We start from the raw sequence: 16,028 nt of genomic DNA, 5'->3' as shown, positions 1-16,028 counted from the left end.
GAGATAAAAGAACACGAGACCGTCGCATCGGGGCTCGAGTCGGTGACCAGCTGAGGCGCGTTTACTCTCGCTCTTGACTCGTTCCAGTTGAGCGGAGTGATGGCGATCGCGGCAGACAGCTACCCTGATACCATCAGGTAGGATACCAGACGCCACCACGTCTCTGGATCATCAAACTCTTGTGAGCCCTCTTCTGCCGATAACGCTGCTGCTGCGAGCACATTTTTGCTGCCATTACGAGTCCGCAAGAGTAACGACGTAGCTAGCCACGCGAGTCCGCGCCACTCTATACACTTTCTCCACTTTCCGCCTCCGCCTCTCCGCCTCCGCCTCCGCCTCTCCGCCTCTCCGCCTCTCCACCTCTCCGTCTAAGTAACATGCCCTTCCCCCCTCCACCACCGCCACCGAGAGCAAAACACACGGGCTCACAAAACAGATAATGAAAAAGAGAACAAACGAGCACAAACCCCACGAAAATCGAAACCGAAAGCACTATTAGACATATATCGGACAACATCGCCAAAAAAGTAAGCAGGTAAGAACGATGGTAAGGGATAAAAAAGGAAAGGCAAGGTAAGGGAGGGAAAGGAAAGGGACTCGGACACCACTACACGCCTCGCAGAAGGAACACACAACAACAACAATAACGACAGCCCGCTCGGATAGATATATAATTAGATAACCGCCACCACTCCCGTCCGTCCTGGTCATCCTACAACGCCTTGCTTACACCCCCCCGCTCGGAGGAGCGGAACAACGGAAAATAAAAAGAACGGTCGCAGGCCGGCGACCCCACAGAGTGAACGGAAGACGCGGACGTGAGGCGCGAGAGGCGCGGGCGAGACGTACGAAACGGCCGGGGCGGAGCGAACCCGACACCATATCCCTCGTCTATTTCTCGCCCATGTCGATGATTTTCTGCCCGAGCGCGTGGTCCTGCGAGGCCGTGTTGACGGACTGCGAGCGCCCGCGCGTCGAGGGGCGCGGCTCAAGCGGAAGGTCGGTAGAGCGCGATCCGCGCCAGCCGATGATCGCGCGACTGCGTCAGGACTATCAGCGACGAGAACGTGAGGAGGATGACCGGAGAAGCACGTACATCCATCCAGGGACAATGCTGCCAGGCGGGATGACCCAAGGCTCGGCAGAGCCGTATGTTGGAGGCAGGATGCGGTCGTTGGAGACCTTGCGAAGAATCCAGGGGATGCCATTCAGGATGAGATACGAGATGATACCCGCGATGACTCCATACGCGATACTGTGTCGCGAAGAGACTTCAGTCAACACCGAGCAGAGGAGGAACATATGAGACGCGTACTTGTATGTCAACGGGATGATGATGATCGTCAAGAACGCGGGAACGGCGTCGCCGATGTAGTCCCAGTTGATATCGCGCACGTTGCGGATCATGAGCGTGCCGACGATGACGAGCGCGCCGCCGGTAGCCCAGGACGGGATGGACGCGAAGATGGGTGCGAAGAAGACCGAGACCAGGAACATGATGCCCGTCACGATCGCAGTGATGCCCGTCTTGCCGCCCTCTTGAGACATCGAGCGCGTCAGATATGCTTCACGGGTCCATTTGCAATCAGGGTGGGGCACGCACCAGAGATACCCGTTGCGCTCTCGATGAACGCCGTGACCGGACTTGTTCCCATCAAGGCGCCCATACTGATCGAGAACGCGTCCACGCAATACGCCACCGTGCTCCTCTCAAAGTCAAGCGTCACAGGGTCTCTCAACCCGGCGAACTTGGCCATGGAGTACAGCGTACCGGACGTGTCGAGGATATCGACGTACAGCATGGTGATGAGCGCGTACCACACGTGCCCGTTGCCGTAGTTGTAGTCGATGGCGTTGCCGATGCGGTTGAGGGGCCGGAAGGCGACGACCTGCTTGAAAAAGTCGAATGCCTCGTCGCCGGCGGACGTGTGCGGGAAGAAGGTGACCGCGGTCGGGCGCGGCCAGGAGATGATGGAGGTGAGGAAGATGCCGATCAAGATCGCACCCTTGACGCGGTACATCATGAGGAAGACGGTTAAGAAGCTAATCCGAAGGGTCAAGTCAGTGGGCGGGGAAAGAGCGCCAGGCGGCAGAGACCAACGCACCCGCCGACAAAGATGCCCAACCAGACCGTGGGGTTCCTGAGCACGCCGCGCGCACAGTATCCCGCAAGATCGTCGCTGACGTAGTTTTCGGGCAAGCACCCGCCTAGGCCGACGAAATTTGTGGTGTCACCGCCAACGACGCCGAGTCCGCCGGACGCTGAAAAAAATCAAGCAGTACGCAAAATACAATGGGCGGGAGAGAGCCTCAAGGTCAGAATGCGATAGCCGATTCTGAAAAATGGGTTCACGTACACAATCCGATGAAGCTGTGCAAAGGCGCGTGAGTATGGGTGTGGTAAAAGAGGGACGAGGGACGAGAGACGACGCACGCGATGAAGAGGCCGATGCCAGTGCCGACGGCCATGACCAGTGATTGCGGCATGACGCGGGCGAGCCATTGGCGGAGGCCGAGGAGAGAGAGAATGAAGAAGATCCAGCTACAGTGCCGGACAAGCAAAGTCGACAATTTTGCTAACTCCCCAGGCGGAATCTTTTGGGACAAACTGAGTTCAGATTCGGACTCAGGGAAGCAAAAGGAGTCAAAAAATGCCCTTTATGGAATTTCCCACGGTAAAATGGGGGTGGCCAATTTTTTGAGCGAAAAAAACAAAATGTAATTAGGCCTAAAATGGCATCAGAGTCAATCTGAGTCAATCTCAGGTCAGCATTGCATCAACAGACATCATTGTGCACTGCCCAACCCTTCTATGTGACTTCTGTTTGCATACAGCCCACTCTGCCACTTTCCCTATAAGCCCCTTATGATATGCATCCATAAACCACCATGATTGATTAAAAAAATTGGTGAATCACCTTGACAGGACACTTATTGAGGCATTGCTGTGCCACTTTCTTTGCATCCTCAAATTTGACTTTGTAAATTTTACAGTACGAATGCTTGTACTAGCCTTAGTACTGAATAATATGAACATGCCATAAAAGAAAAGACTGAAGAAACTGACCATCTCAATAGGATTAAGCTCACAATGGAACTTCAGAAGAAAGATGCAGATGTGACCTTAAGCTTTTGATTTCTGCTCAAGAAGGGATTCTTGAAAAAAAAAAATCATCCTGCCTGGTCAGGAGTCAGGCTATATAGCAAGTGTCACTCTTAAAAGGACAAATTGGAGAATACTTGGCCTTTATTGTGTAGACATCAAAGCTACATTCTGTAAGAGTCTGCTGCAATCCCTTTGCCTTGCTATTCTTGGTTGTCATCTTGCTTACTAAAAAATAACCATTGAACTTTGTCTGGCCCTCTCACACTCACTTCCACTCCAGGCATTGCTGCATATGCACTGACTTATTGTTGATAATAGGATCATGTGAGTGTGATTTATGTGGACCTGCTATTCATGGTCTATCCAGTATTGATTATAATCTAAGTTTTTTAAGAACTCACCAGGTTTTTCATAGATGAGAGCTAGTCTCTGTCTTATAGATTATCAAGATCAATATCCTCCATGTCTTTTTCAGTGTCTGACTCAAATCCAGGTGAGTTTCTCGAGTGGATTGATTTTTTGTGAAGATGCTGAATTTTCAATGCATGTTTCTTTCTTGGAGGATGCCCTTGGGGATGCTTTGAATGCTACATAATTTAGTAGCCCAGTATGTCATGGTTTGGAAATGCACCACCATTACAGCCTTGGTAATTTTTTTTGGGACTATTTAAGACTACCATTGAACTCAGATAGAAAAATGGAGTTGATTGATGCTATTTCTGAGGCCCTACCATTTAATTTGGGGGTTGGCCAATTTTTTAAGGGTCAAAATCAATAAAATGTAATTTACGTGAGATTGGCTCATGGGATTTTGCTTGTAAGGAGCTCAAAATGCTCATTTACTGAATGCGCATCAATTCCGGTGGTTCCGGAGGGTGGGAAAATTAGTTAACTAAAATTGTTGACTTTGCTTGTCTGGCACTGTAGAGAAGATCAGAACGGAAGCGTTAGCACGTCCGCTCGACGCAAGAACACGTGCTCGACGTCACGCGCGACAATCCAGAAGCCACATTGGAGACAAGCGCCATCCCAATCGGGGCAACAGCGTGCGAGACTAGATGTCGCCCAGATTGGGGTGGCGTGCGGGGAACAGCCGGATGAGGAACAAGACGCACCCTTCCATAAAGACAGCCACGAGGGCCTCGCGGTACGAGATCAGTCCCGTCCCATGGAACCCGACGATAGAGTATGTGAACTGCCATCCCCCAAGTCAAGGTCAGCACTCCCCATCGCGCGTCATCAAAATCCTGGAGCCCACACACGTAAGCGTTCAACCCCAGCCCAGGCGCCATCCCGACCGGCAGGTTTGCGAAGAAACCCATGAGCCCGCTCGCGAGGGCAGACACGGCGGCCATCGACGTGATGAGGTCTCTCCGGACCTCGGTCACGCAGAGAGCATAGGCGGCATCCGTGACACATCCGTCGTTGGTCGCACAAACACACGTTCCACCAAAGTCAGAGATGATGGACACGTTTACGGAGATCTGGCGGACAGGTTAGGGGTCAGAGAGGTTTACGGGGGATGCTGAAAAGGCAGGGGGAGCGAGACCAAGGAAAGTAGGAATGAGATGTTGATGAAGATACGAGGGGGGGGGGAGAGGGCTTCATGGTTGTTGTCGGTAAGGAGGGGGGGACTTACAATGTACGCCATCGCTGCCTGCAAAGTCATCATCCGTTAGATCGCCGGCGAGCGGTAGAGCGAAAGACAAGACGTACCCATGTTGTTATACCGGCACAAATTTCAGTCTACAAATGTGCCGAGGTCAGCGAATATCCGACGACATGACCACTATGCTTGTAGAGAAAGGGGGGACGAAAGGGGGGGGAGGGAAGAGGGGTTTCGGCGTGTGGAGAAAGAAATGTACGCACAAGAAACTGGGAGCCCTCGCGCTCCTTTTCCATGCCTGAGCCCTCCAGCTGAAACCACCGGCCGACAATCGAGTTCGCTACCTACGAAGCGCACTGCAGCCCTCCCTTTTGCTGCCTCTCATTGCTTGCTGATCCTCCTTCTTCCAGGCCGACTATGCCTGCCAAAGGTGCGTGACTGAGTTTACCACTGTGGCCTTTTGGTGCTACACGAGGTCCGGCCAAGTTTTGTGTACAAAGTGCTCCAAGGAGCAGAAAGGCTGCAGCTTCCAACCTGGGTGGATGCTGAACAAGGGAAAGTCCAAGGGGAAAGGGAAGTCGAAAGCGAAGGCGGCCGAAAAGTTGGGGAGCCGGAACTGTTACGAAACGCCTTGCTTATGTTTACCTACTTTTCCCACCTTCTTGATAAGGACTTGTAGGACCTTTCTCCCGGCCATACCTCACGTTCCCGCTCCATTGATACTTGGTCCGTGCTCCTGTTTGTACATATTTATAGATACTGCAGCGCAGGGTGGAAGCCTTAGGCTATCCACTTCTGTCCAATCTAAGGACTGCTGCTCACACAGTCTCCTCTGATTCCAAGACATTAGTCTGATCAGTCCCTCGACTCCTTCTAAAACTCTTCAGTATTGTTTGTGGCCTAGGATCTCCTTGTCTTGAACAGCCGTTTGTGACATCTGGATAGCCTCTCCTCACACAAATCCGACTCCACCCTTTCCTTGCAGCAGAACACTGGCTAGTTACATACGGCGTTAGGCAGTCCCAAAAGACAAACGTCCGTCGACCGTAATAGTTACTATACACTTCGTGTTATGAACTGCTCGTTCAGTAACCCCAAGAGTAGGAGGTTCTTCCCTAGGTCACTCGAGGAGGATGTGTGGAACGATGGTCTCGACTGTATGTGTAGCACAGGAGCCAGAGATGTATTGCGATGCAGCAATGGAAGCTGTAGTCGGAAGACTACAGTGAAGAGTCCTGTATGTGAAGATACAGGAGAACGAAGAGAATAGACTGAAGAACCTCAGCCTACTCTATGGGCCTTTTATACTACATTAGGAAATAGGGTGTGAGAATACCGTATATGTATCCATAGGTATTCTCTAAGCCGTCTCTCTCAATAACGACTACTCTTGTGCTTCTCCGTTCGTCTCCTTCCAGCCAGGAAAGACTAGGAGCTTGATGCCCGGTGTGTGAGTAGTTTGTAAGGCGGCATTCTATGCCTGTCGCAATATGGCTTGTGATACTCGACCAACGATAAGGTGATCCATTGGGAGTGGATGACCAAGGTTATTATCTGTACCTTGTTGTACGCCTCACCTTGTGAGGCTGCTTGATATTTGTGATGATCGTGTCAGCATAGACCGCCGTTAAGGCCCGACAGAACGTGATCATAACACTTCAAGCGAACAATTGGACGATTCCACTTCGGTGTGGGTCGTTTCAGGTTGTAAAATACTTCTATCTGGTAATCAACCCAGTGGAGGTATGACCAAAACAATTGCACTCGACGTTACGTACGGTACTATACCAGAAGCAGAAATACTATACCCGACTAGGAAGAGCTGCTGTTGCCTTGACCCTCGAACCTTGATCAGGTCAAGACTAGCGCGGGCTCTTTGATCTAACAAGACGACTTCCCAAGGTTTAGGAAAACACGTAGGGTGAGTTCCGCATGGAACCGACTACCTGAAACACGCAGATACATTTGTCCACTTTGGACAACCCATCAGAAGAACTTCCAAGGGAAATTGGGTCTACGTAGGAGGACAGAATAGCGGAAAAACAGTTGACGCCCCGCTAGTACCCTGGGAAGATAGGAAAGCACCCCTCAGAACCATTGACTCCCCCACCCGAACGAGACCTGTCTTATCACCAGTCGATATCCCTAAAGAAGATATCAAAGACACCCCAATTCCCATAGGAGTATTAACCCCAATCGACGAAGAAGACCCAGAGCCTGTAGCAGGACCGAGTCAACCGAATCTGAACCCAAATCCGAATCCACAACCAAACCCCTTACCGATCACAGGAACCACAGACGACGAAGACGAAATATCAGATAAAGGAAACAAGCCGAAAGACTTCGATGGAATGAGGTCAAAGTACAGAGAATGGATCTATGAATGTCATATGTACATTCTAGCCAACCCGACCAAGTATGACACGGACATGAACAAGACACTCATGGTCCTGTCGTATATGAGGGAAGGAACAGCTTCACTGTTTGCACAAAAATACTACTTTGACAGAGAACTCCGGGAGTACAAAGCAACGGAAACCAAAAAAACATGGGGAACGTTCAAAGACTTCTTGAAAGAATTAGCCGTCGCATTCAAAGATGAAAGTCTTGAACAGAAGGCGAGACAGAAATTATTCACGATGAGAATGGGAAAGCGATCAGCAGACGAGTTCGTCATGGACTACCTCATGACGGCAGGAGAAAGTGGATTCAATCTCAAATCTACCGTTGATTATTTCCACCGAGCCATACACCCAGAAATTCTCAAACAAATCTACAGACTCCCTGATATGCCGACAACCATGGATGATTGGGTAAAATACACCCGAAGATTCGATAACCAATGGAGGGAGCTACAGAGCATAAAAAGCTCCATACCCTCTGCTGCTGTTCGACCAAACAACCCCTTCCGTTACAACTCCTCTAACGCTCCATCATCTATGAACAACTCTGTCGTCCCCATGGCCATAGATACAGTCCGAATGACCCTTATAGACAAAGAGCACAACCGCCTCAGGATGGAGGGTGGGTGCTTTTACTGTCGCCAGAAAGGACATATGGCAAATCAATGCCCTGTCAGGGGTTCGTCTAGGGTATATGAAGGGTCAACTGGACATGTTCAACAGGGTAGTAGAACGGTGGGGAACCACTCAGCTCAGGCCAGTAGCAGGATGGGAGGCGGAGGAAGCGGCTATGGCCGAGCGCTCTCAGCAGGAACTCCAGGCAGTACTTAGGGAGGCACTACGGCGCAAGGTAGAAGCATGGCGACGACTAACCCGTTCCGGGCCAGACTCGCAGCTCGCCAAGCCCACACACCTGGACCAGATGCACCTGTACATGAGGAGGAGCCTGAGATTAGCCGAGAAGAAATCCAAAGGGTTATAGGAAAGATGAGATGGGATGAGCAGGTAGCACTCCTTCAGGAGTTAAGCAAGATAAGCAAGCGGAAAGAATGGGATTTTTAAATAGGCCTACGGCTCCGGTGTACCGTAGACCCACTCTAAATCCCCCTGCAAAAACATTCATACGGCCTACTAAATCCAATCAGAAATCATCTATGAGGATAAACGTGCACTTGAAACACAAAGAGGGAACCACCAAAGCCCGAGTATTAATTGATTCAGGAGCAGAAGGGCTTCTCATCAACAAACAATTTTGTTTGGACAATAACATACTGATGCAGAAAATCAACAAACCTATCCCTGTGTTTAACGTGGACGGAACAGCCAATGATGGAGGAAAAATCACCAACAAAGCCTGCCTGCTTATGAGAATGACGAACGAAGAAGGCGATTATTACGATGAACGATGCGAATTACTGGCCGTTAACCTAGGAGGAGAAAATATAATCCTAGGAACGGATTGGCTACATGAACATAACCCACAAATCAATTGGGTAAAGAATAGTCTCACGTTTTCAACTTGCGCTACCACGTGCCTAGTCAGCCGACCTAAATTCACCATACAAGCATTAGCACCTACCCAGCGAAGAAAAAACAGAACAGTTGGGTATTCCAGAATAGAAGATGATTTGGAAGAAAACAAAACTGAAGACACCTTCTTTTCCGAATTCTACGAAGAATGGTATTACCAAGATCCACTAGAAGTGCATCCCCTCGAAGCAATTCACATTGGTTCCTTCGGAAACAAGTCACAACAACTGGCAGAAAAAGCAAACAAAACAAAAACGGAACGACCTATTGAGGAAATAGTCCCGGCATACGTTCTTAAACAATTTGCCAAAATCTTCAGCCAGGAAGCTTCGCAACGACTTCCAGAACATTCACGATGGGACCATAAAATCGATATGAAACCAGGATGGGAACTGACGGGATGTAAGCTATACCCCTTGACAGAAGAAGAAGAAGACCAGCTACACGAGATGCTTCAAGAACACTTGAAGCAGGGAACCATTAGAATATCCAAATCCCCACAAGCGTCACCCTTCTTCTCTGTAAAAAAGAAGGAAGGAAGCTTATGACCGGTTCAAGATTATCAGAGACTGAATGAGTGGACAGTAAAAAACAAATACCCACTGCCCCTGATTGATGACGTAATAAGAACCATTGCCAAATCAAAAGCAAGGATCTTCTCCAAGTTTGATGTCAAATGGAGGTATAATAACGTTCGAATAGCAGAAGGTGACAAATGGAAGACAGCCTTCATGACTAAATTCGGCCTGTTTGAATGCCTTGTAATGTTCTTTGGTCTTTGCAACTCGCCTGCCACCTTTCAAACTATGATGAACATCATCTTCCATGACCTCATTGTTGCGCAAGTCCTTGCAGTCTACATGGATGACATCCTGGTGTTCACGAAGACCATTGAAGAGCATAGGTGCATGACAACCCAGGTCATGCAAATACTTTTGGACAACAACTTGTTCCTGAAGCCTTCTAAATGCACCTTTGAGACGGACACAGTCGAATACCTCGGATTTATCATTTCCGCGGATAATATATCCATGGACCCGGTCAAGGTTGATGGAATCGCCACCTGGCCAACCCTGAAGAACCTGAAAGAAGTACAGTCTTTCCTCGGCTTTGGAAACTTCTATTGCAGATTCATCAAAGACTTCGCTACCACGGCACGACCTCTCAATGACCTCACAAAGAAGGATGTACCATTTGAGTGGACTCATGAGAGGAACAAAGCCTTTGAACAGTTGAAGCATTGCTTCACATCTACTCCCATCCTTATCTACCCAGATGGTAATCACCCATTCCACCTTGAGACCGATGCGTCGGACTTCACTTCTGGCGCCATCCTATCGCAAGAAACGCCCAACGACGGATGGCACTCTGTCGCTTACCTGTCCAAATCTTTCAATGCAGCCGAGCGGAATTACGATATCTTCGATAAGGAGCTACTTGCTGTTATACATGCCCTCGATCACTGGCGCATGTACCTCGAAGGTGCACGACACCCGTTCAAGATTTGGTCCAACCACAAGAACCTCCTGTACTTCTCTACTGCAAGAACTCTTTCCCACTGCCAAGCACGTTGGTCACTCTTCCTCTCCCACTTTGACTTCACCCTCATCCATAAACCAGGCATTACCCACTGACCTGATGCTCTGTCCAGGCGTCCAGGCCTAAAAGAGGGGGTAAAATCTGACAACAAAGATCAGGTGATACTACAACCCCAAATGTTTGTTAAAAGTGTGACAGGACAAGGAACAGTTGAAATGCTTGACAGCCAGCTGAGACGAAAGCTAAAAGAAGTCACGGCTAAAGATAGAGAAGTAATGGAAGCAATGGAGCTTATCAAAGCATCAGGACCTAGAGCACTCTCAAAAGGCTTACAAGAGTGGAATTACGAAGACAACCTTATCTGGCATAGAGGAAAAATATACGTTCTGCCAGACGATGAACTTACAAGACAAATCACAAAAATATACCATGATTCACCAGCAGCTGGACACCCAGGAAGATGGAAGACCTATGTCCTAGTATCAGACAACTTCTGGTGGCCAGGAATGTCCACATTCATAAAGGAATACGTAACGGGATGCGCAACATGTTAATATACCAAAAACATCATGCATCCCACACGCACCCCGCTTATTCCAAACGAAATACCAGAAGGACCCTGGCAAACAGTCACAATGGACTTCATTACGGATCTTCCCCAAGTAAGACCGTATAATGCCATTCACGTAACGGTAGACAGAAGCACCAAGGGCATTGTTTACACCCCATATGATAAAACCATAGACACCGAAGGAACCGCTGACCTCTATATGAAAAACATCTGGAAACAATATGGACTTCCAAAGAAGATTGTATCCGGTAGAGGTACACAATTTGCGGCCAGATTCACAAAGGAACTATGGAAAAAGCTAGGAGTAACAACAGCACTATCAACCGCCTACCACCCAGAAATAGATGGAGAAACGGAAAGAGTCAATCAAGAGCTAGAACAGTACCTACGAGCATTCTGCAACTACGAACAAACGAATTGGCCTGAATTATTGCCATATGCAGAATTCACACACAACGTCAGGGAACATTCAGCAACTCACCAATCGCCATTTGAACTCATGTATGGCTATAATCCAACCTTCATACCTCCGATCACGCCAAGATCCGATATCCCAGGCGTAGAACAAAGGTTGGAAAGGCTAGAACAATTACGGCAAGAAATGAAGGTCAGCCTAGAAGTTGCAGCTGAACTAATGAAAAGGAAAACAGCCAAAAATGAAGTCAAATTAGAAGCAGGACAGAAGGTTTGGCTATCGGGAAAAAATATCACCACCATGCACCTGAAAGACAAACTAGCCCCGAAACTGCATGGACCATTTGAAATAGAAAGCAAACTAGGACCGGTGATGTACAAATTAAAGCTTCCGCCAACATGGAAAATACACCCCGTATTCCACGCCTCGTTAATCTTACCTTATCAAGAAACAGCTGCACACGGCCCCAACTTCAAACAACCACCACCTGACCTCATAGACGGACAGGAAGAATATGAAGTCGAAGAAATTCTTGACAAGAGGAAACAAGGACATGGGTATCAATACCTAGTACACTGGAAAGGATACCCGAGCTCTGCGGATGAATGGGCCACAAGAGCAAACCTGGGGAATGCTAAAGAACTTTTAGAAGCATACGACGCGCGACATCATAACTTACCACTACGAGCAGCCCTCGCAAACATCGAACAAACAAAGTCCGAAATGTATAAAAACCCAAATTCAATCATTGCAATTCCCTCATCCCTTCAATTGCTTATTCACTCCTCCAGCAAACATGTCTTCCAGTGAATCCATCTACCTCTCCTCTGAAGACACTCTTGTCGAACAACCTTACAAAGAAACACCCTCCACTGAACCCTCTATTCCCTCGACTTCTGAGATGTCTATAGTAGAAGAACGATCTGTACCATGGGACATGGACAAAGAACAAGCAGTGCAGGAAGCAGAAGAAGGATTCAGCAAGTATCTGGAGGGACTGGACAAGAACAAATGATGAGAAGACAAGATGATCAGACGACTCACAGAGGACTTCGACAGACCCTCACCTTCCCGCTCTCCCTCTCCACCACCCCTTATCCGCACACAGGGTGAGGGGATCATATTCCCCGATAGAGAGACGTACCTGACGACTCCCATCGCCTACATGATGGGACTCATCAAAGGAACACCGAACACTGAGTTTGTGTCAGGACCCACACGACCGGAAATACAAAGGGCATTAGAGATTTTGGAAGAGGAGAGGAGCTTTGTCTGACACGTGCAGAGGGCTCTGCAGATCCGGGAAGGAATGCTCATCGCCCAAATCAATGCAGGCGAGAGAAGGCTTATGGGTTTGAATCAAACTACACACCTCCAAGACTCCTTTCATCCTGCCGACGACATCACCCCCGTCACTGAATATCACATGCCTACCATGGCTGTGGTATCTTGTGCCTCGTCTTCGGCCTCAAATGGAGCACCGCTTCGCCCAATGCCGGGGGCTTATCCCATAGAACACGGCAGGGGGGGGTGTCTATAGATTCACACAGATTTCACCTCGCTACCATGTCATACCCGCGCGACTGGGAGTAATCCGCTCCTCTACCTGAACTTGACCTCCCCTCCCCTTTGTCGAATATGACTCCAGTGAGTCTGACACCCAACCCATTGTCCTCCGCCCTCGAGGTGCTTAAAGAACGAGATGCTGATGTCTGGTATGATGTAAAACTGCCAGGGCAAACGATGGTTCGAATCCATTGGGCCGGTACCCACCGCCATGATGAGACGAGGGACTTGGCTCTAGAACGCAGTCCCTGCATGGTTGGTAATGAGGTGGGGTATTATGACATCCGTACTCAAGAGCTATCGCATCATAACTCGACTGTGGGCAGCGAGAATCTGTGCCCTAAGTATTATTTTGTATGACTCGGTTTACATACATTGCTTATGTTTTTCCTGGACTATTACTTACCGTCTCTGGCACTGACGGCCTAGAGGGGGGGGTAATGTTACGAAACACCTTGCTTATGTTTACCTACTTTTCCCACCTTCTTGATAAGGACTCGTAGGACCTTTCTCCCGACCATACCTTGCGTTCCCGCTCCATTGATACTTGGTCCGTGCTCCTGTTTGTACATATTTATAGATACTGCGGCGCAGGGTGGAAGCCTTAGGCTATCCACTTCTGTCCAATCTAAGGACTGCTGTTCACACAGTCTCCTCTGATTCCAAGACATTAGTCTGATCAGTCCCTCGACTCCTTCTAAAACTCTTCAGTATTGTTTGTGGCCTAGGATCTCCTTGTCTCAAACAGCCGTTCGTGACAGGAACCATCGCGCCCGACCAAAAAGCGCAAGGTCGAGGTAGTCGTCCCTGAACGATCTGTTGGTGAGATTATCATGTGGACAAAAGGTGAGTAATCGGTCGGACATTGCTGGGATGTGGGCTCATTGTATTGTCTAGCTGTTCGGGCTCGGAAGCCAGTCCAGTGTCTTCCAACCTCCACTCATACCATCCTGGCCCCTTCCCATCCCCACTCCTTTGTTGTCCCTGCTCTGTCCGACTCATCTCGCCTGTCTTCTGTTGTTGCACAAGGCATCGCATCAGAGCTTTGGTACCACATTGCTGTGGCCGAAGGTATGCGTGCCTCGCTGGCGCGTTCGATCGCGATGTGGCAGGGTGAGTTGGCAAGTATTGAGGCACGTTCGGGTGGCTTGGTGGTTTCGGATGTGGTGCTGGTGGAAGACTCGTTGGATGCCGAGGATTCGGACATGTCTGTGTTGGGCGACTTTGTGCCCGATGTGTGGAATAGTTTCAAGGTGTCTGTCATACAGTAAAATGTAACATAATAGTGAAAGGGACTGTCCTAGTTTGAATGAGACATTTGTCAAAGACTAGAGGTGTTGTTCAGGAAATCAGTCGGCGAAATAACTGTGTGAATGTACTTGTAAGCAAAGCATTTGGCGGAAATGAAGAAAATAAATTGGAATATTAGGGGAAGCCTCAGTATGTCATCACAGGCATAAAACCCTATGGTTTTGCACAAATTGGAAGAAGTCTTCAATGCGACTTGGTACTTGAAGGAATGATGGGAAAATGATGGGCCAAATATTTGGTCGGCAATCAATCGGTGGCAAAAGTACTAAAAGATGTGGAAATGATTGGGCGTCAGTCTATGTCTGTGATGAATAAATGAAAATAAGGAATGGGTATATCTGTGAATCCTCCTCCCTACTGAGATCGTGACTGTCCCCAGTCACCGACTGAAGAGAGCGAAGGGTGGCAGGGTGGGATCTAGTTGGAGGTTGCCAAAGCTGCGTCATTGTCCTCCGCCAATCGGACTGAGCTAGTGTTGGTATCTTCATTGGTATTGTCGTCTTTGGCGTCATTGTCTCTTGATCGGGAATCTTCCATGGCCTAAAGGTGTTCCTGCGAGATGTCGAGGAGGGCTTCAAGGTCAGCGAGCTTCAGAGACCTGCAAGCAAAATAAGGAATAATGCGGAATGCTGCAACTGGCCGATCAAAAACTGATCCGTCGAGTTTGGCCAAAATATATGCTCCTCCCCGATTCCTAGAAATTACTAGCAATGGCCCTAAATACTGTGGATGCATCTTCTGATTGAGTGCCTTTTCTATGGCTGTGTTGCGCATCAGGACAAGCAAGCCTTGGTAGAAATTGAAGTCGCAAAGGGTGGCCAAATGCTGTTGTTCAAATTGGATGGCGGCCGGGACTTGGGTGCCGACTACCAAGCTGCGAAGGTGGGCAAGGTCTGATCGGTGTTTCTGCAAGGCAATGGCATGTCGGGCGATGAGGTCGGTGGTGCTGAGGGTTGTGGTTGGCAGTGGCAGGAGGTAGGTGGCTTTGGCAATGTCGAGGGGAAGGAGGGGATGGGTTCCAGTCACTGCGAAGTATGGCGAGCAACCCATTCGGCGCCGAACAGTAATGCAATCAGCCCAGAATACAAAATGAGCTGCACAATTCCACTTGGCCTGATCTCCGTCAACTGCCTTGAACAGAGCCTGCCAAATGTCAAAGTGAAGTCATTCGGTGCAAGAATTGTAGCCCAAGATGCAAATGTGCCAAACGTGGTACTTCTTTGCTAGCTGGTCGAGCGCCTTGACGAATGCTGGTCCATTGTCGGAGACAATCTCTACCAGTGTTTCCTATTGGCATAGGATATCCTTGAAGATCCAGTTGGCAAGAGCTGAACTTGTCTCACGTCGCAGCATCCAGAATTTGGGATAGTGTGATACCGGACAGTGGCCTTGAACAAGATACTTGAAACCGCTGGCGGTTGGCATGTGCATGGTATCCATATACATCTTCACGAAGAGTGGTACAGGTGTGGCGACGGTCGGGGGAATAAGGACGTTGCGAGTCTGGCAAATCTGGCAAAGGTGACAGGTTCGAACAAACCAGGAAATATCTTGCCACATATGCGGCCCCCAGAAGTGTTCAGCGATTAAGGTGGTCATGGCGTAGAATCCCTTGTGAGCAACATTGTCGTGGGCAGCAGTGAGAATTGTGATCCAGCTAGAGGGGGCTGCAACGATCTTGTGTCGTCCGTGCAAGTCTTTTCTCCATAGCTTGTCGGCTGCAATAAAGAACTCAGTGCAATATCATAGGAAGGTGGCATATTCAGAGTCGGAGAGAGAGGGGGGCTGAACCAATGTTCGGTGCCAGTCGCGGACCAACCATAGGTGTTCTTTGGCTTCCAAAGCTTTTTGCAATCTTGGGATATCCAAATAGTCGATAGTTAGGCCTTCATCGTCGGAGTTGGTATTGGTTGAGGGGTCACCTATGAGCAAGGAGGTGAGGATGGCGGTGGTCGAAGTTGATATGGAGGTGGGGAACATGT

General features: G+C 49.1%; 7 protein-coding genes across 7 annotated transcripts; 3 read left to right on the top strand and 4 right to left on the bottom strand.

Annotated features, from left to right (window-relative positions):
• Positions 1–195: 195 nt before the first annotated feature.
• On the bottom strand, positions 196–5,409 carry HETIRDRAFT_446521 (uncharacterized protein; the record flags this gene model as incomplete). The annotated part of the gene is made up of 13 exons (XM_009553192.1): positions 196–1,039; positions 1,097–1,255; positions 1,316–1,538; positions 1,604–2,043; positions 2,106–2,262; positions 2,358–2,371; positions 2,435–2,542; positions 4,222–4,301; positions 4,369–4,590; positions 4,746–4,763; positions 4,823–4,852; positions 4,976–5,056; positions 5,362–5,409. 13 exons carry the CDS (start codon positions 5,407–5,409, stop codon positions 892–894), a joined length of 1,728 nt encoding a protein of 575 aa, XP_009551487.1. The 3' UTR covers positions 196–891.
• A 742-nt stretch (positions 5,410–6,151) lies between these two features.
• HETIRDRAFT_429992 (uncharacterized protein) lies at positions 6,152–8,096 on the top strand (the record flags this gene model as incomplete). Its single annotated transcript, XM_009553191.1, has 6 exons — positions 6,152–6,158; positions 6,232–6,278; positions 6,333–6,455; positions 6,602–6,633; positions 6,703–7,736; positions 7,804–8,096. The coding sequence occupies 6 exons, from the start codon at positions 6,152–6,154 to the stop codon at positions 8,094–8,096; spliced, it is 1,536 nt and encodes a 511-aa protein (XP_009551486.1).
• Positions 8,097–9,285: 1,189 nt separating this feature from the next.
• HETIRDRAFT_327870 (uncharacterized protein) lies at positions 9,286–9,885 on the bottom strand (the record flags this gene model as incomplete). The annotated part of the gene is made up of 1 exon (XM_009553190.1): positions 9,286–9,885. The coding sequence occupies one exon, from the start codon at positions 9,883–9,885 to the stop codon at positions 9,286–9,288; it is 600 nt and encodes a 199-aa protein (XP_009551485.1).
• Positions 9,886–10,281: 396 nt separating this feature from the next.
• On the top strand, positions 10,282–10,569 carry HETIRDRAFT_18174 (uncharacterized protein; the record flags this gene model as incomplete). Its single annotated transcript, XM_009552843.1, has 1 exon — positions 10,282–10,569. A coding segment is annotated over one exon (288 nt), but the record flags the coding sequence as incomplete, so codon positions are not given.
• Positions 10,570–11,944: 1,375 nt separating this feature from the next.
• On the bottom strand, positions 11,945–12,327 carry HETIRDRAFT_174663 (uncharacterized protein; the record flags this gene model as incomplete). The annotated part of the gene is made up of 3 exons (XM_009553189.1): positions 11,945–12,166; positions 12,214–12,262; positions 12,314–12,327. 3 exons carry the CDS (start codon positions 12,325–12,327, stop codon positions 11,945–11,947), a joined length of 285 nt encoding a protein of 94 aa, XP_009551484.1.
• A 585-nt stretch (positions 12,328–12,912) lies between these two features.
• Positions 12,913–14,006, top strand: HETIRDRAFT_118847 (uncharacterized protein; the record flags this gene model as incomplete). Its single annotated transcript, XM_009553188.1, has 3 exons — positions 12,913–13,053; positions 13,497–13,581; positions 13,633–14,006. 3 exons carry the CDS (start codon positions 12,913–12,915, stop codon positions 14,004–14,006), a joined length of 600 nt encoding a protein of 199 aa, XP_009551483.1.
• Positions 14,007–14,586: 580 nt separating this feature from the next.
• HETIRDRAFT_455119 (uncharacterized protein) lies at positions 14,587–16,026 on the bottom strand (the record flags this gene model as incomplete). Its single annotated transcript, XM_009553187.1, has 4 exons — positions 14,587–15,189; positions 15,256–15,333; positions 15,424–15,777; positions 15,862–16,026. The coding sequence occupies 4 exons, from the start codon at positions 16,024–16,026 to the stop codon at positions 14,587–14,589; spliced, it is 1,200 nt and encodes a 399-aa protein (XP_009551482.1).
• Positions 16,027–16,028: the final 2 nt, after the last annotated feature.

Source organism: Heterobasidion irregulare, assembly GCF_000320585.1.
Source record: "Heterobasidion irregulare TC 32-1 unplaced genomic scaffold scaffold_11, whole genome shotgun sequence".
NCBI lineage: Eukaryota > Fungi > Basidiomycota > Agaricomycetes > Russulales > Bondarzewiaceae > Heterobasidion > Heterobasidion irregulare.
Note: the sequence above shows the minus strand (reverse complement) of the source record. Positions and strands in the feature narration are given on the sequence as shown.